The following is a 16819-nucleotide window of genomic DNA, read 5'->3' on the forward strand; positions in this document are numbered from 1 at the left end:
CGTGTGTGTGTGTGGTGTGATGCAAACTCCTAAGATCTATGCTTTTGGCAAATTTCAAGTATACACTGTGATCTCATTGCTGTATGTTAGGTCTTTAGAATTTATTTATCCTCTATAACTGAATTTTTATGCCTTGACCAGCATCTCCCCATGCCATGCTCCCCCTGGCCCTTGGCAATCTCTATTCTACTCTCTGCTTCTGAGTCTATTTTAGATTCCACATAGAAATGAGATCATGAAATATTTGTCTTCCTATATCTGGCTTATGTCACTGAGCATGATGCCCTCCAGGTTCAACTGTGTGGTTACAAATGGCAGGATTCCCTCCCTTTTTTAACATTTAATAATATGCTCCTATTTGTATGCATGTATTACAAATATATAATACATACACTCTATATCCATGCGATATATATATCAAGTTTTCTTTATCTATTCAGCTGTCAACAGACGCTTAGACTGCTTGCGTGTTTGGCCATTGTGAATAACTCACTGGTTGTTAAATATTGAAATTCTTCCCCATGACTGGCAGTTAGCTGTGCCCCTAGACCCCCAAGAGCCCACACCATCCAGGTCCTGCTTTGCCCCTAGAGCAGTATTGCCAGGTGCAACTGGAGCCTCTGAGACTGTGCCCCCTGTAGCATCTCTTCTGACTGCTTGGTTCTTTCTCAGCACTTCTTAGATGTTTCTGACTGTCACCCAGCGTACAGGGCAATCCTTGCCAAGCAAGAGGTGTGTCCAGAGTGCCTATAGCCTGAATGCAGAAAGAGAAGGCAAGAGCACATCAAATAAGCTGGCCGAGGGCTAGGCTAGATCAGAACCGAGCCCACACACAGCTGTGTGTTATAACTCACCTGGACTGATGGGGACCACACAGCTCGTTGGAGTTTACAGCTTGTGAGCTCCAGAAAAACGAAGACAGTGGAGCACATGAAGGTCCCAGGAGAAACAAGGGTGTTGTAGCCGTGGAGAGGAGTGAGCAAGATCTCAGCTGAGGGAACCTCTAGAAGGATTGTCAGCAGCCAAATTATTAGCAAGGTCGCTTGGAGAGTACAGATCAGAAGGCAGGGATGACGATAACCTAGAATTGTGCCATCCAGTAGGACAGCCACTGGCCACACGTGGTCATTAAGCACCTTTAAAAATGTGGCTTGCTAAAAAAAAATAAAGTGTGGCTTGTCCATATTAAGGTCTGCTGTAAATCTTAAATACCCATCAGGATTCAGAGATGTAGCATGAGGAAACGTATGTAAAATATATCACAATTTTTTATACTGTATATATGTGAAAGTAATAATTAGTATTTGGCGCACATTGTGTTAGATAAAACAGATCATTAAAGCTAATTGTAATTAATTAAGCAATTTTACCTATCTTTTTAATGTCACCATTAGTAGAAAATTTAAAATTTCACATGTGGCCCACATTTGTGACTGGCACTATATTTCTGTTGTCCGGCACCGGCTAGAAGAATGTTCCGTTGGGTCTATGGCAAGACTTGAAGGGACAGGCACACCCCATTACAGAACACGTCTACACTCAGTCTCCTCAGGACAGTGCTGCGTGAAGAGAACCAGATTCTTCCCTCTGACCCTTCTCCATATTTTCACTCTTCTCTCCCTGGACCAATATGGATATGCCTTTATAAAATCTGTTCGTACCACTGATTTTGCTACTCCAGATCCATCTTCCCATGGACTTAAAAGATTTTTATCTCCAAAGGTGGCTTTTGAATAAACCTGATATTACTCACTATGTGTTTTATTACCCACATTTGCAGAGTTGGAGGTGCCACGTTGGTAGCCCTTTTGTTTGTATGGTGCACACCTGCTCCCTGAAGTCTCCGTTGGGGCTGAGCCAATGATTCCTGGTTACACTCCAATTAGTGGCCAGATCTCCTGGGAAGAGGGAATGGAGGCCGATGAACACCTTTGGTTGTAGCATTCGCCACTTGGCCTTATGTGAGTGATATCTGAGCCCTTTAGGAGACAGGCCTCCCGGAGGACAGGGCAAAGACCCTCCTTTCTTCTACCGAAGCTGGCTCTGAGCCTGGAACACAGTGGCGTTCCATGAATGCCCTATGGATGATGAATGAATGCAGAGTGTCCCTCTGTCAGGGGGCATGTAGGGTCATGACTTGATCTTCTCCTTGGTGTTAGCCTCAGAGAATAACATCGTTTAAACACCCAAACTTACATTATCAGCTTCTTTACATCTTCTACCTTAAAAAAAAAAAATCAACTTCTATGTCCATCCTTTCTCAGTGCTCAGGTGATCCACAAGTATCACCTGCATAGTGTAAAAGAAGAAATCTTGTTTGTTCTTAGCTGCCACCTCCCAAGCTTCAGGGTGGCTCTTGTGTTGGCAACTGAACCAGAGCCACTGGCCAACACATCTCCTTTGATCTCAACTATGCCTTTGTGGCCTGAGGTGTCTTTCCTAGGCTGTTCTCCAGGTGCAGGCATCTGGATTATGTTTCTACCTTATCAGGGGTGGACTGAACATGCTATTCTGTATTCAAGTGAACTTGGCCAGGAGAATGGCTTCTGTTGGTTTTCCCCTGAAATCCCATTTGAATGCTGCTTGCCATGTTGCTGGCCACTTGGGCTGCCACGGAGTATGGGAAATAGTGAATGATGACACCGAGCACTCCTTTCTTCCTCCTGCCTCTCACGTTGAGTAGTCCTTGATCACACCTTGACCAGCTCAAGAGTCCATGCCCATTGGTAGAATGTGGCTCCTTTTTCCTGCAGGGAGTTGACCATTTATATAATAACTACTCATTTTCCCCATCTTTATTAAGGCATAAGTGACAAATAAAAATTATATATATTTAAGGCATACAACTTGATAACTGTATGTCTTGTGACATAATTGGCACAATCAAACTAATTAGCATATCCATCACTTTACATAGTTAACCATTTTCCTTGTGTGTGTGTGATGAGAACACTTAAGATCCACCTTCTTAGTAAATTCCAAACACACAATTCAGTATTATTAACTCTAGTCACATTGCTGTATGTTTTTCAGAGCTTACTCGTCTTCTAACTGAAACTTTGTGCCACTTGACCAACATCTCCCCATTTTCCTCAACCCCCAGCCCTTGGCTACCATTATTCCAGCCTTTGCTTCTAGGACTCTCACTAGTTTAGATTCCACATATAAGTGAGATCATGCAGTATTTGTCTTTCTGTGTCTGGCTTATTTCATATAGCATAATATTCTCCAGGTTCATCCACGTGCTTGCAAATGGCAGGATTTCTTTCTTTTTTAAGGCTTTTATATATATATTTATATATATATATATATATAAAACATATACATATATACATACATCTATAATGTTTTGTATATATACATATATAACATGTATGTATATCTATATGTGTGTTTGCGCATGTGTATATATATATATATATATATACATATATATATATAGTATCTTTTCATCCATCAATGGATATTTAGGTTGTTTCCATATCTTGGCTATTATAAATAATACTGCAATAAGCATGGGAATGCAGTTATCTCTTTGAGATACTGATTTTGGTTTCCTTTGAATAAATACCCAGGAGTAGGATTGCTGGATCATAAAGAAGTTCTATTTTTTTTTTTTTTGAGGACCCTCCGTACTGTTTCCCATAGTGACTATACCAATCTTCATTTTCAGCAACAGTGCCCAAGAGTTCCCTTTTCCCCACACCCTTGCCCACACCTATCAGTGACTACTTAGTGAGCACCAACCATGTCCTGGGTGCCATGCTGGGCAGTGGAGCTACAAGGCCGAGTCTCCGCTCCCGTGAGATGCGTGGTCCCAGCCTTTTTAGCCATGTGCCGCTCTCCTCCCCAGTGCTTGCTGAGGATATACCATTTTTCTGTAGTCCATCTCCATCATTGGCCTTCTTGCTATCCCAAAGAGCTTAGATTCATCTGCTTATCTTCTAGCTCCCTCCTCTAGACCACTTATACAAAATGTTAAATAAGATAAGTCATAACACCAGCACTTGGGAAATGCCCCCGGTCCCACTCTTCCATGCAGAAACATGTCTTCTTCTGCCTCTAAGTCGATTCTCTCTCCACGGTCAAACTGCCCAAAGTCCCACAGAGACTCATTATTTTTAAATGTCTTTTCGCATGGAAGCTTGCCAAAGCCTTTTGGGAAATCTAAATCACTAAGGGCCAAGCACTGAGCTAGGAATCGGGAGCCCTGAGTTCTAGTCCTGACTGTTACTGGTTTTTCACTGAACTTCAGGTAATGCACAGAACAGCCTCTGCCTCAGTTTCTTCATCAGCAAAATGAGAACAGTTATACTAGTAGTCAACATCATAAAAATCCTACAGCCACCAGATGAGACAGTATTATTTAAGAATGCTGTGCAAGGTAGAAAACAAAAATATAAGGGATCATTATTTGAAAATTTACAACAACAAAAAAAAGAAAAAAGAAAAAAAAAGAAAATTTATAACAGCATCGTCTTCATTCATATGCATGATTCTTTCCCAAAAGAACTGCAGTAGGCGCAGACATGGTCCCTCTGGCACTCCTGGGGTGGTGTTTGTTTAACATCAACTACTTTCACTTCCAGAAGGGATATAGGTTTATACAACCAAAAGAACCTGGTTCAACATGCGTTAGTAGAGTACATGAACACACGGAGGCATGGGCAGAATCAGTCAGACCTTGGTATGGGTTGAGGCCACGCCATTTGCTCGATGTGTGACCATGAACAAGTTACTAAACCTCTCTGTGCTTCACCTGTAAATGGGATGTTAATGCTTACTTTGCAGAGTTATGGGAAGTTAATATATGTAAAAAGCCTGCATCAGACCTGACACGTGGTAGCCACACAGTTATTAGCAGTTCTTGTTGCTATTGTTTACATGAAGCCCAAGGAGCCAGCAGCTGGGCCATCCTACCTAAATTTGATGATTATCCATCATTCAGCCATTTCTACCACAAACTCCTCTTATCCAAGATCTGTGTGAGATTCTTCCAACAGATGGATGAATGAATGCTTTCCTTTCTGCTTTCTGAAATAAGAAGTGGACTATAGAGGGGTGTGGAGAAGCCTGCCTTTCTAATTACTGCTTCCCCCTCACCCCGCCCAGGCAGAGTGTGGAAGGGGGTACCATAACCCCATCCTGCCTCCCTGGGGAAGGCCCATGAAAACTTGCCCTAGGTCCTCCTGGGTATGTCCCTCTGTCCCTGCCCTAGCTCACCCAGTTTCTTCTGATGTCCACCGACATCCAGCACATCACCTGCGCTAAAGAGCAGGGGGTTGGGGCCCAATGATAAAGAAGATTGATCAGGAACTGAATCTAATTTCCCTTGGGGATCAGACCATGGGCACTGGAATGGACTCAGATCCACCAGCATTTCCTAGGGCAGCCTGCTCCTGCTGGCAGCCTTAGGGGGCTGGAGACCAGCCAGCATGCTCAGTATCACTCTTGTAGTTCTTATGCTGCAGCTCCAGAGGTGACTCACAGCTGGGGATGAAGCCTGGCTGGGCTGGGGGCCAAGGCCATCGCCACGCGGTCAGACTTGGGTGGTAATCCCAATTGGTTTTGCATGAACTCTCATTTCATTCAGATTAAGGAAGGACCTGTCCAGGATAGACATCTGGTGGCATGGGGGTGGGCACAGAAGCGGGAGGGCTACTGGAATCTGAGGCATTTTGATTTTCAGAGCTAAAATTATTCCCTTTCATTCCTTTATCGGTTTTTGATTTTGTTTTTGTCTTAGCGAGCTTCATGAGAAATCAGCAGAGAGGAGTTTTAACTGCTTTCTTTTATTTCTTCATTTTTTAAATAAATATTTGTCAAGCTCAAATATTTCAGCATCAGAATCAGGAATGACTGGCAAAAGTGTCTGGAACTGTATAGACCAGAGACCCTGACCTCAGCCCCCTACCTTTATCTAGGTGGCATGCCTCAGGGGGTAAACATGAAACCCACCAAGGAACAAGATCTCATGTAATGGGTGGTAGGAAAAGCATGGACTTCAGAGTTGAACCTAATTCTAATACTGTCCCCAGTTTTTTTTAAAGATTTTATTTATTGATTCATGAGAGATACAGAAAGAGAGAGGCAGAGACACAGGCAGAGGGAGAAGCAGGCTCCCTGCAGGGAGCCCAACACGGGACTCGATCCCAGGACCCTGGGATCATGTCCTGAGCCGAAGGCAGATGCTCAACCACTGAGCCACTCAGGAGCCCTGTCTCCAGATTTTATAGCTCAGGCTAATTGTTTAGTGTACCTCTGTCTCATTTTCCTCATCTTTTGTATCAGTATAGCAGTTAGGACTTTTGATGTTGCAAAAAAAAAAAAAAAAAAAAGGTCTTTTTATTCTTTTAACAATAAGGAAATAACTTGAGTAACTAGAAAATCCTGACATAGGGCAGGCTTTGGGGTCAGTTTGATTCAGTGGCTCAGGGACATCACCAAAGACTAATTTTTTTCCCCATCTCTGTACCTAAACCTTTCCTGGTTTCAACTCCCCTCTTTATGACAAGAGGGCTGCCCGCAGTTCTTAGAGCTAGCTGTCTTTTTGACCTACTGAGGGTGAGGAGAAATTCTCTCTTGCCTGATCACAAAACACTATTTGTCCCTGCTTTGCTCTGAGTGCACATGTTGATGGCTTGGACCTGCTTTCTCTCAATCACTGTGGCAACAGAGTGAGATTAAACTGATTTGCTTGTGCCCTATTGGGAGCACCCCCCCAGGGGACGCAGGGGGTGGATCCTGTCTTGCCCCTAAGGTGAGAGAGGGTGGAATGGATGCTGGAGAGGCCGTGCAAAGTCAGGACAAATGACCACTAAGCCCGCAGGATTGAGAGGATTACACCAATAAGGAATTATGTGCAAAACCATTTCTTAGTGCCTGATGTCTAGGAAGGGCTTAAAAATAGTGCTTAAGAGGAAAACAAACAAACCGAGCCTGGAACAAACCTTAAAGCAAACACACAAATCACAAAATAACCTAGTGTGAGAGTTCGGTGAATTCAACAGAAACGAGAGGCAGCAGACTTTCAGATGAATTGATGTCATCAGTAGATGTTAATGTGGTGTCCCTTCTGTAATTTATTTGCTCTGAATAACTTCTCTTCTCCTTGATCTCATGAGAGGCTAAAAATTAAATATTAAAAATTAAAAGTAAGAGTGCATTATGGGAATATATGGAATATAATTTTTTCTTTAGTTTTGTTACTGAAACCTCTAAAATTACACTGTGGGTACCTTATGGAATCTTCTACAAGTGGCATTGACTCAAGTTTGGTGATCCTCTAGCTACTGCCTCTCCCTGTCTCCCTCTGGATGTTTGATCCCAACCTAGGTGGGTGCCATTGTTAGTACTGGGCAGCGATTGCATTGAATCTATGAGCTCAGGCTCCTAACTCCTAATGATTCTGATTCTAGAGACCTGGGCCAGCACCCCAGGTCAGATGAGCACCATGTGGTGTTGGGAAGCTGCTGTCTAGATTTGTCATCCACTACGGGGGAGCGTGGGCAAAAGTCTGTCCTGGCTGTCTCTGCGTTGTGCAAGCAGTTCTAGGAAGGCCTGTGGATGGCCCAGGGGTGATCTGCCGTGCTAAGTGTTCTCGGAAGTTTGGAGATGACTCATGATCAACGTGCATTTTCCTGGAATGCTCATGTCCTCTTCCCTGGGGATGTGAATAGAACCTCTAGGAGGTTTCAAGACCTACATCTAGTCCTAAGCCTGAAGCAGAAGCCTATGGTTTAATGGCCAGAATGAGTCCACTCAGTGTGAAACTTCTGGGGTTGGCACCTTGCCTGGTTCCCCTCAAAGATGTGCCATACTAATGTTAGGTATTAATAACAGGGGAAACTGGATGTGGGGTATATGGGATCTCTCTCTACTGTCTTTATAAGTTTTCTATAAATGTAAAAGTGGTCTAAAATAAAATGCTTATTAAAAAAGAAAAAACAAACAAACAAAAAGATGTGGCAGTGATAGCTGGGTAGCCTTTTCAAAGAATGAGCCTGCATCCTTACACCCAATTATTTTCTGAGAACAAATCTAACAAATAATATCTATCGCCTTTCTGTTACATGATGACACTCTCATGTGAGGCAGCTTCAGTTACCTGCTGTTTACCCAATTCCCAGTCCCTGCTCCCTAATACCAACCCTATCCTCCTCTCCGAAGACTATAAGCCAAGCCTCAAAGACTAAAGCCTGAGGCAGAGAGAGCCAGAGAGGATGACACTAGGTGCTTTGTGATACCTGGTTTGGTCTCCCTGCCTTCCCTTCTCTTTGCTTTTCTCACCAGGAGGCCCATGGGGGGCTTCTCACCCCAGCTCCTCATGGCCTGGCCTTGGGGGCAGAGCTCCCTGCCTCTCCCTTAGCTGTTGGGAGGGTGTCGGGGCTGACGCTGGACTTCAGGCAGTGTAGGATCTGAACTCATATCATCTCTCTTCTTCCTCTTCTCCACAGATCCGGGTGGATGGGCCCCGGGGCAATGCCCTCCAGTATGAGACTGTGCAGGTGGTGGACCCCGGCCCAGTCCTCCGGGATATGGCCTTCTCCAAGGACCATGAGCAACTCTACATCATGTCAGAAAGGCAGGTAAGGCTCTTGGGCTCTGTTAGACATTTGTTTTGCTGCTAAGTACTAGCCTGTGGCTCAGTGGAAACCTACGGGAGGCCAGCTGCAAAGAAGGCATTTGATTTATTTGGCTCAGTGTGTATCTTTTTGGTTATGCTGCCTGGGGACTGAGGCTGAGTGCCCTGAAACAGGGAATAAAGCATTTAAAATATCAAAACATCTGGGAGTCTAGAACAAATCCACTACCTTCAAAGTGATGGGTGAGTATAGATTCAGGGCCAACCTTTACTCTCTTTTGAAGAGACGCGGTACAGATGCCCACTTTTTTTGGTCCAGATTTCCCTACACAAAGTATAATCTCCTACCAAGGTCACCTTCTATGGTAGGCAAGGATGAGTTGCCCAAAAATCTTGGTTGAGGTAACATCACAGAATGGTCAAATGGATGGAGATTCAAAAAAAAAACAGGGTTTGTGTGTGTGAAGTGAGATGATACAGCATATGTTCTGAGCCTTTGTGTATACCTTATAACTCTAGCATGAAGTTCCAGCAAATTCCTTGAGGCCAAGCCAGGCAGAAGAGGGAGGGTGCAGGAATTACTATTAACTGATACTGAGTAGGAAGTAGCAAAGTTGGACTTTGTTCCTGGAACTCTGCTGAGTACTAAGTAAGTTCTTCAAGGCTCCTTGGCTTATACCAGGGCTCATATGTCTATAGCAGGCAAAGGTATAAATATCAGCTTGCAAATTCCATATATTCAAGAGTATTTCTGGGAGTGCCCTAATTCACAGATCAGAGTGCTCCACCCCACAAGCACTACCCCCTCAAGGGTGGATTAGCACTGCCACACCTTGCCTCTCTCATCTCTATGTTGGCTGGGTCATTCCCAGGAGCTGTCGCTCCAGTCCATGAATATGTATGTGACAAAGGCAGCAGCCATGAGGGGCAGATCCCATCTCTTATTCATCTTCATTAGTGAGGCCTGAACTCCCCAGAGGACCTTGCCGACAGAGTCTGGATTGTTCTGTCTGTCCCCTCTCCGCATAGGGAAGGAGATGAATACCACATTATGCCACCCACAGGGCTTGTGCATTATGCCTTGGCAGCCCACAGCAGCTCCATCCTCCCCAAGAGCTCGATGACATCTTCTCTCGGTGTGGGACTCCCCACTCAGCCACACTGGGACCCATTGTGGTGCCTTCGTGGAGGCTGCCCTGGTCTGGGGATTGCCTGATGTTGGGCCAACAGAGGCACATTTTACCCCAAGAGACAGGACAGGGTATGAGGCTGCTCCTCTGCTTTCATTCCTTGCTCTTTTTCAATGGGGTCCACATCCCACACACCCTGCCTACCGTTGAGGCCCTAGATACTGAGGGAAAGCAGCTTTCCTTAGTAGAATGAATCCTTTGGAGAAGACCCAGTACCTCCACAGGACATTAAGTATTTCAGGATGTCTTGCCTTACCTGTAAGCCAGGATCTCTGAACCTGGAACTTGAAGAACTTCCAAAGATGGAAAATATAAGCTATGTGGAGCCCCCTCTGATAACTGAGTTGGGATTGTGAGCTCTTTGTCCTCTGCCATTCTGCTTTCCTGAGAGCAGTCAGCGGTCAGTGCCCACTCAGGCTTGGAGAATGAGGTCCACTGGAAGCTCTGGATTATTGGAAAAGAAAGGATGGCAGGAATGGATGGGGCCAGGGCATTCATCTATTCTGGGGCTGCTCCTCGCTGAGATGGAGGGCAGCCTGCTGGCCCAACAGCTGGCCCAACCCTGGTATCCAGTGGGTTTGCACATTCTTTATGTGGGGAGCGGTAGTACAACAAAATGGTTAAGTGCACAGGCTTTGGTGTAAGAATACCTGAGCATGAACCTTAGCTCCACCGTTTACTAAGTATATTTTCAGGTAAGTTCCGTAACCTCTTTAAGACTTAGCACACTCAACCATTGCATGGAAGTAATAATAACATCCGATAGTGTCCCAAGGATCAAATGATACAGTGCATGTAACAAGCCCAGCACAGAGTAAGGGCTTGGTGATTGGAAGCTCTGCAACAGGAGGGTCTGGACATTGCCCGTGTTTGAAGTCAGGCAAGTGGGGGCACCAAGATTCTGGGTGACCTATCAGGTATGGAGCTTAGGAGTTCAGATGGAGGCTGAGGTGGGCAGGGATTCAGTCCCAGTAAAAGTAGATCAAGAACCCACAATCTGCTTTATTGACTGGGCATACCAAGTAGAGCTGCGGGCAAGAGCACTCGGTAAATATTCTAGGGCTATTCCAGCCTCTGTCAGCTGATGGGTTGCTGTTGGCCATGCTGTGTCAGAGCACTTTGCAGCGCTGAGTCTACAGGTCAGTCTGTATAAGCTCAGCAATGATGTCTGCTCTGCTCGGAGGGCACTTCCCTTTGTCATCTGGCTAGTTTTGCGTTATCCATCAAAACTGAGCTGTGCTGCCACATTCTACCATGAGTGATTGATGACTTCTGGGTAGACAACTCTTTGGTAGCTCTTCTCACACTGGGATGTCTTTCTCTCTTACCAGACTGTCAGCAGCTTGAGGGCCACCCTATGTCTTCTTTGTCTAAAACTCACCTCACCTACACCTTTGATATTGATAATTATTTGATGAATGAATGAATGAATCCCCATTGTCATCATTGACCCAGAATTGGAAAAGAGAGGGACCGATACAAATTATCTGCTGCTTATCTTAATTCCCAAGTTTAAACTTATATATATAATCAGAAGACCACACTTCGGACAAAGGAAGTATCTCCCAAACCTCAGTCATCTGTTTATCACCACCATAACTTTTATCCTGCCCTGAACTATTTTTTGCTTTGTGTTTTTATTTAAATAAACATACTGTTTAAACCTCAATAGCCTAATTTAACCACCTCTTACATAGTACTATTATAGATCTGATGTGCTAGTCATATATAATGCCTAATTGTGATATTGTGGCTTATAATAAGAAACATATATTTAGTCTTCATCCCCATTTCTGGCACTGGGCTACTAAAACCCATGGAATTTCCTGAGTGATAAGAGCAATGAGAGAATCTTTTGTTATAGTATTTGGTCTCCTGTCCTCAGTTCCTGAAATCTTCAGGACCCATAAAACTGAAAAGGGTGTCTTGTTATTTGTAATAAACCCCTTTCAGCCACCACTGAATTTTTGTAGGTTTGGTGACTTTTGGAAATCCCCTAAAGAAGGAGGGGGGTGAGTGGGGTGTTGGTTGTCTCGGGAGCCAGCCATGTGATTAGAGGGGTGGAAAAGGTAAGGATGGTATAACTAGTAGAGGTAGAAGTGGAGAGTGGGAGGTTTGTGTGTGGGGGTGTGTGTGTGTGTGTGTGTACACACATGTACGCATACAAATACGGTATATTTCCTGGCTCTGTGACCATAGACAAGTTACTAACCCTCTCAGTACCCCATTTATTCATTCAATACTAACAATTATTGAGCACCTACTGTGAAGCAGCCACTCTCTAGATACTAGGGATTCTGTGAGGAACAAGACAGACAAAATCCCTGCCCTGTTAGTGCTTATATTTTAGGTAGAGACACAAGATCACAAATAAGTAAGTGAATGAATGGTGTATCTCACATGCTGATGAATACAATGAAAAATTTAACAGATCCAGTGGGAATGAGGTGGTGGCCAGGAATATGGTGGGGAATGCTCTTTAAGGAAGGTTGTCAGAGGGGCACCTGGGTGGCTCAGCGGTTGAGCATCTGCCCTTGGCTCAAGGCATGATCCCAGGGTCCTGGGATCAAGTCCTGCAACGGGTCCCCTGAATGGAGCCTGCTTCTCCCTCTGCCTGTGTCTCTGCCTCTATCTGTGTGTCTCTCATGAATAAATAAATAAAATCTTTTAAAAAAACGAAAAAATAAACCTAAAAAAAAGGAAGGTTGTCAGAGAAAGCCTCCTAACAAGGAAACTTTTGAGCAGAGAGAAGGGTCAAGTGAAGTGTCAGGAGGCAACTGGTAGCAAATCCTCATCCAGGCAGAAGGAATAGCTAGCACGGAGGCGGGTGATGGGAACACGCCATGGCATTTCTGGGGATGCAGAAGGACTGCCTTGGAATGAGGAGTGGGAGATAGCAGGTGATGCCCTGGGAGAGAGACCGTGCCTCAGCATGTGGTCTGTGAAATGGGAAAATAGTAAATGGTGTTGATCCCTTTGGGCACTGACACAGGCCAGATGAGCTAATGCCCATAGAAAGGGCTTGGCTCAGCATCTAGAAGTGAGTGAACACCCAAACTGTTATGATGATTTGCAAATTGAATAATCCCAAGCCAGGATATTATTTGTGCTATTAGGAATATGTGAGTTCCTCTTTATTTCTCACCCAGTGAGGCTTTCACTTTCCATTTGTACTTGTCCTGGGTGTGTTGGAGGGAGTGTACCCCTGGACAATGACCTATCCGTAGAATGTGTGTGTGTGCACACCGCCCCTGTGTCCGCCCCTGCCTGTGTGTCTCCCATCAGTCTCCTTCTCGCTTCATACATGTCTGTGTGTATGTCTACAGTGTGTATTTACTACGACTCCAGTTCTCCCAAGGGAATGTCTACACACATTGAAACTGCTGTGATAAAAACCTGCCAAAGCAATGGGAGGGAAGTGAGAAAAAATGTCAGCGAGGCAGATGAATGAGATGAGGTGGTAGAGCTGGGCTGTCCTCAGGTGCCCTGGAGCAACCCCCATCGGGGAAGAAGCAGCTGTCCCCCACATAAGGCAAGTCTCTTTGATAGGCCCCAGATCAAGTGGCACATTCAGCATCTTGGCCATTTCGCACCCCAGCCCTCCCCTGCCTGAAGGCCAGAGGCACCAGACACATGTTTCTGTTTTGAAGACACACTTCCATTGTGTCTGGGCCAAAGCCATCTTTCATGGCGTTCTTTGTTTTACCGACTCCTATTGACCTGCCGGGCCTGCTTCCAGGCCCAGGCTTGAGGACACTCTCATGAGCAGATGACACTCGGGTCCTAGCTGTGATCCAGGACAAGATGCCTGTGGGTACTGAGGAGGTGGGTCTGGAGGTGGGTCCACCTGCTCTGAGTTCCTAGGAAGGCAGGGCCAGGTGGGGCAGCTCTCCTTGGTTCCTTCCAGCACAATCCAGTGGTCAAGTAGAGAGGGCCATCTTGCTTTACAACATATTACCCACACCTGAGTCATTCATTCACTCAACGAATATTCACTAAGCATCTACCATGTGCCAGGCGTTAGCCCAGGCACTGGGGACAAAAGGGGAAAGAAACAGATAAAAACTTTGACTGTAAGGGCTTGCAGTTTTAGGAAGGGGACACAAAGGCAGCCTGGGTGGCTCAGTGGTTTAGCGCTTGCTGTCAGCGCAGGGCGTGATCCTGGAGTCCCAGGATCGAGTCCTGCATCCCACTCCCTGCATGGAGCCTGCTTCTCCCTCTGCTTGTGTCTCTGCCCCCCCTTTCTCTGTGTCTCTCATGAATAAATAAATAACATCTTTTTTTAAAAAAGAAAAAAAAAGGAAGGGGACACGGCAGAGAAGCCACCGATGGACTGGGTAAATTATGCAGTAGACCAGGGGCAAAAGGACATGGGCCAGGGTAAGTGGGATCTGGAGTTCTAGTCAAAGCAAGAGAATTGCCATTTTCTTTTTCTTTTTTTTTTTTTTTTTTGTATTTTTTTTTATTGGAGTTTGATTTGCCAACATGTAGTATAACACCCAGTGTTCATCCTATCAAGTGCCCCCCTCAGTGCCTGTCACCTAGTCACCCCATCCCCCTGCCCACCTCCCCTTCCACCACCCCTTGTTTGTTTCCCAGAGTTAGGAGTCTCTCATGTTTTGTCACCCTCACTGATTTTTCCCACTCATTTTCCCTCCTTTCCCCTATGATCCCTTTCACTATTTCTTATATTCCCCATATGAATGAGACCATATGATGATTGTCCTTCTCCGATTGATTTACTTCACTCAGCATAATACCCTCCAGTTCCATCTACGTCAGTGTAAATGGTGGGTATTTGTCATTTCTAATGGCTGAGTAATATTCCATTGTATACATAGACCACATCTTCTTTATCCATCATCTTTCGATGGACACCGAGGCTCCTTCCACAGTTTGGCTATTGTGGACACTGCTGCTATAAACATCGGGGTGCAGGTGTCTCAGTTTTTCACTGCATCTGTATCTTTGGGTAAATCCCCAGCAGAAAAGACCCTGAATAGCCAGGGGAATATTGAAAAAGAAAATCAGAGCCTGGGGCATCACAATGCTAGATTTCAGGTTGTACTACAAAGCTGTGATCATCAAGACAGTGTGGTACTGGTGCAAAAACAGACACATAGATCAATGGAACAGAATAGAGAATGCAGAAATGGGCCCCCAACTCTATGGTCAACTAATATTCAACAAAAGAGAAAAGAATATCCACTGGAAAAAGGACAGTCTCTTCAATAAATGCTTCTGGGAAAATTGGGGACAGCCACATGCAGAAGAATGAAACTGGACCACTCTCTTGCACCATACACAAAGATAAACTCAAAATGGATAAAAGATCTAAATGTGAGACAAGATTCCATCAAAATCCTAGAGGAGAACACAGGCAACACCCTTTTTGAACTTGGCCACACAACTTTCTACAAGATATATCCATGAAGGCAAGGGAAACAAAAGCAAAAATGAATTATTGGACTTCGTCAAGATAAGAAATTTCTGCACAGCAAAAGATACAGTCAACAAAACTACAAGACAACCCACAGAATGGGAGAAGATATTTGCCAATGACCTATCAGATAAAGGGCTAGTTTCCAAGATCTATAAAGAACTTATTAAACTCAACAGCAAAGAAACAAACAATCCCATCATGAAATGGGCAGAAGACATGAAGAGAAATCTCACAGAGGAAGACATAGATCATGGCCAACATGCACATGAGAAAATGCTCTGCATCACTTGCCATCAGGGAAATACAAATCAAAACCACAATGAGATACCACCTCACACCAGTGAGAATGGGGAAGATTAACAAGGCAGGAAACCACAAATGTTGGAGAGGATGCGGAGAAAAGGGAATGTGAACTGGTGCAGCCACTCTGGAAAACTGTGGAGGTTCCTCAAGGAGTTAAAAATACACCTGTCCTACGACCCAGAGGGAGTTGCCATTCTAAATGGTGGTCGGAGAAGTCTTCCCAGAGAGATGTAGTGTGTAAACGGGGTGAACGGAGGCCTGTTGTCATACCGTCTTCCCTGTTCTTTGTGTTTCTGTTCAAGTTCTTTGCCCGGGGTCGTGAAGCGGGGCTGCTCAAGTGTGCCTGTTGGGACGAAATTGGTGAGAGGGCCCTTTCGTGACTGGGATTTTTACCATGTTGACTTGTGCTGGGAAGTTTGCTTCAAAGGAAAGGTGGTAGGGTAGTCCAAGACAGGCTCGAGCCATTTGGGGCCGGAACCCCAAACTGGATGGTGCATCTGCTGTGTGATAGGGGGCCATTACTGCTTCTTTCTGCCTCAGTGTCCCTCCCATCCCCATCCTGCCTCCCGGAAGTGTCCTGAGGGCAGCCGACGTGAAGCCTGGCAATCTCGGGTGTCTGTACACCCCCACCTCATCACACATGGTGCAGCGTGGAGATGGTTTCCGCCCCCGCTGGGCTCCTGTAAGAAAGATTCTGAGTCTCCGGGCACTGGGTCCAGGGCGCATGCCTCGTGAGGTCCCTCCATGGTGACACGGCCTGGCGTCGCTCTGCCTGACCCTGCAGGGGACACAGCTGTGTGTGGCAGTGTGTCTGGAGGGCTGACACTGTGACAAGCCTGCTTGGACGTGTGCTCCTGGGGCCCAGACCCAGCTGCTCTGAGGGCTCCTGGGAGAGAAACTGAAGCAGGGACCTGGGAGTGAGTGACAGGCATCGGAGCCCCCTCGGGCCCTGGAAGGAAAGAGGAAGGTGCTGCCGTGTGTCACCCAACTTCACTCAGACGGAGGCCTTCCCGTTTGTCTGCAGCTGATCCTGCGGGTTCCAGCGTGTCATTACTGAGATGCTCCCACTTCTCACCTCCTCTCAAGAAAGGCAGAGACCGTCTCCATTTTACTGTCACAGAACCAGAGGGACCCAGACAGGGAAAATGACTCCCTAGGTGCTGGGAGCCCGGCTTCTCCCCAGCATCAGGAAATCCCAGAACTGGAAAAGTGCTCGAGGCTTATTTGGGTCCACCTCTCTCCTGCAGACTTTTCCTGTTGCAGTATGACTGAGGAGCAAGCCAAAGCCCCGAGAAGTGA

General features: G+C 45.7%; 1 protein-coding gene across 1 annotated transcript in view; it reads left to right on the top strand.

The window, feature by feature from the left end:
* The window catches only part of PLXNA4 (plexin A4), a 427871-nt gene that overhangs the window by 261321 nt on the left and 149731 nt on the right, over positions 1 to 16819 (top strand). The window contains exon 4 of the mRNA XM_072764009.1: positions 8457 to 8588. Within this exon, the coding sequence (XP_072620110.1) occupies positions 8457 to 8588 (132 nt within the window). The remainder of the gene's footprint in view (positions 1 to 8456; positions 8589 to 16819) is intronic.

Source organism: Vulpes vulpes, chromosome 7 (assembly GCF_048418805.1).
Source record: "Vulpes vulpes isolate BD-2025 chromosome 7, VulVul3, whole genome shotgun sequence".
Taxonomy (NCBI): domain Eukaryota; kingdom Metazoa; phylum Chordata; class Mammalia; order Carnivora; family Canidae; genus Vulpes; species Vulpes vulpes.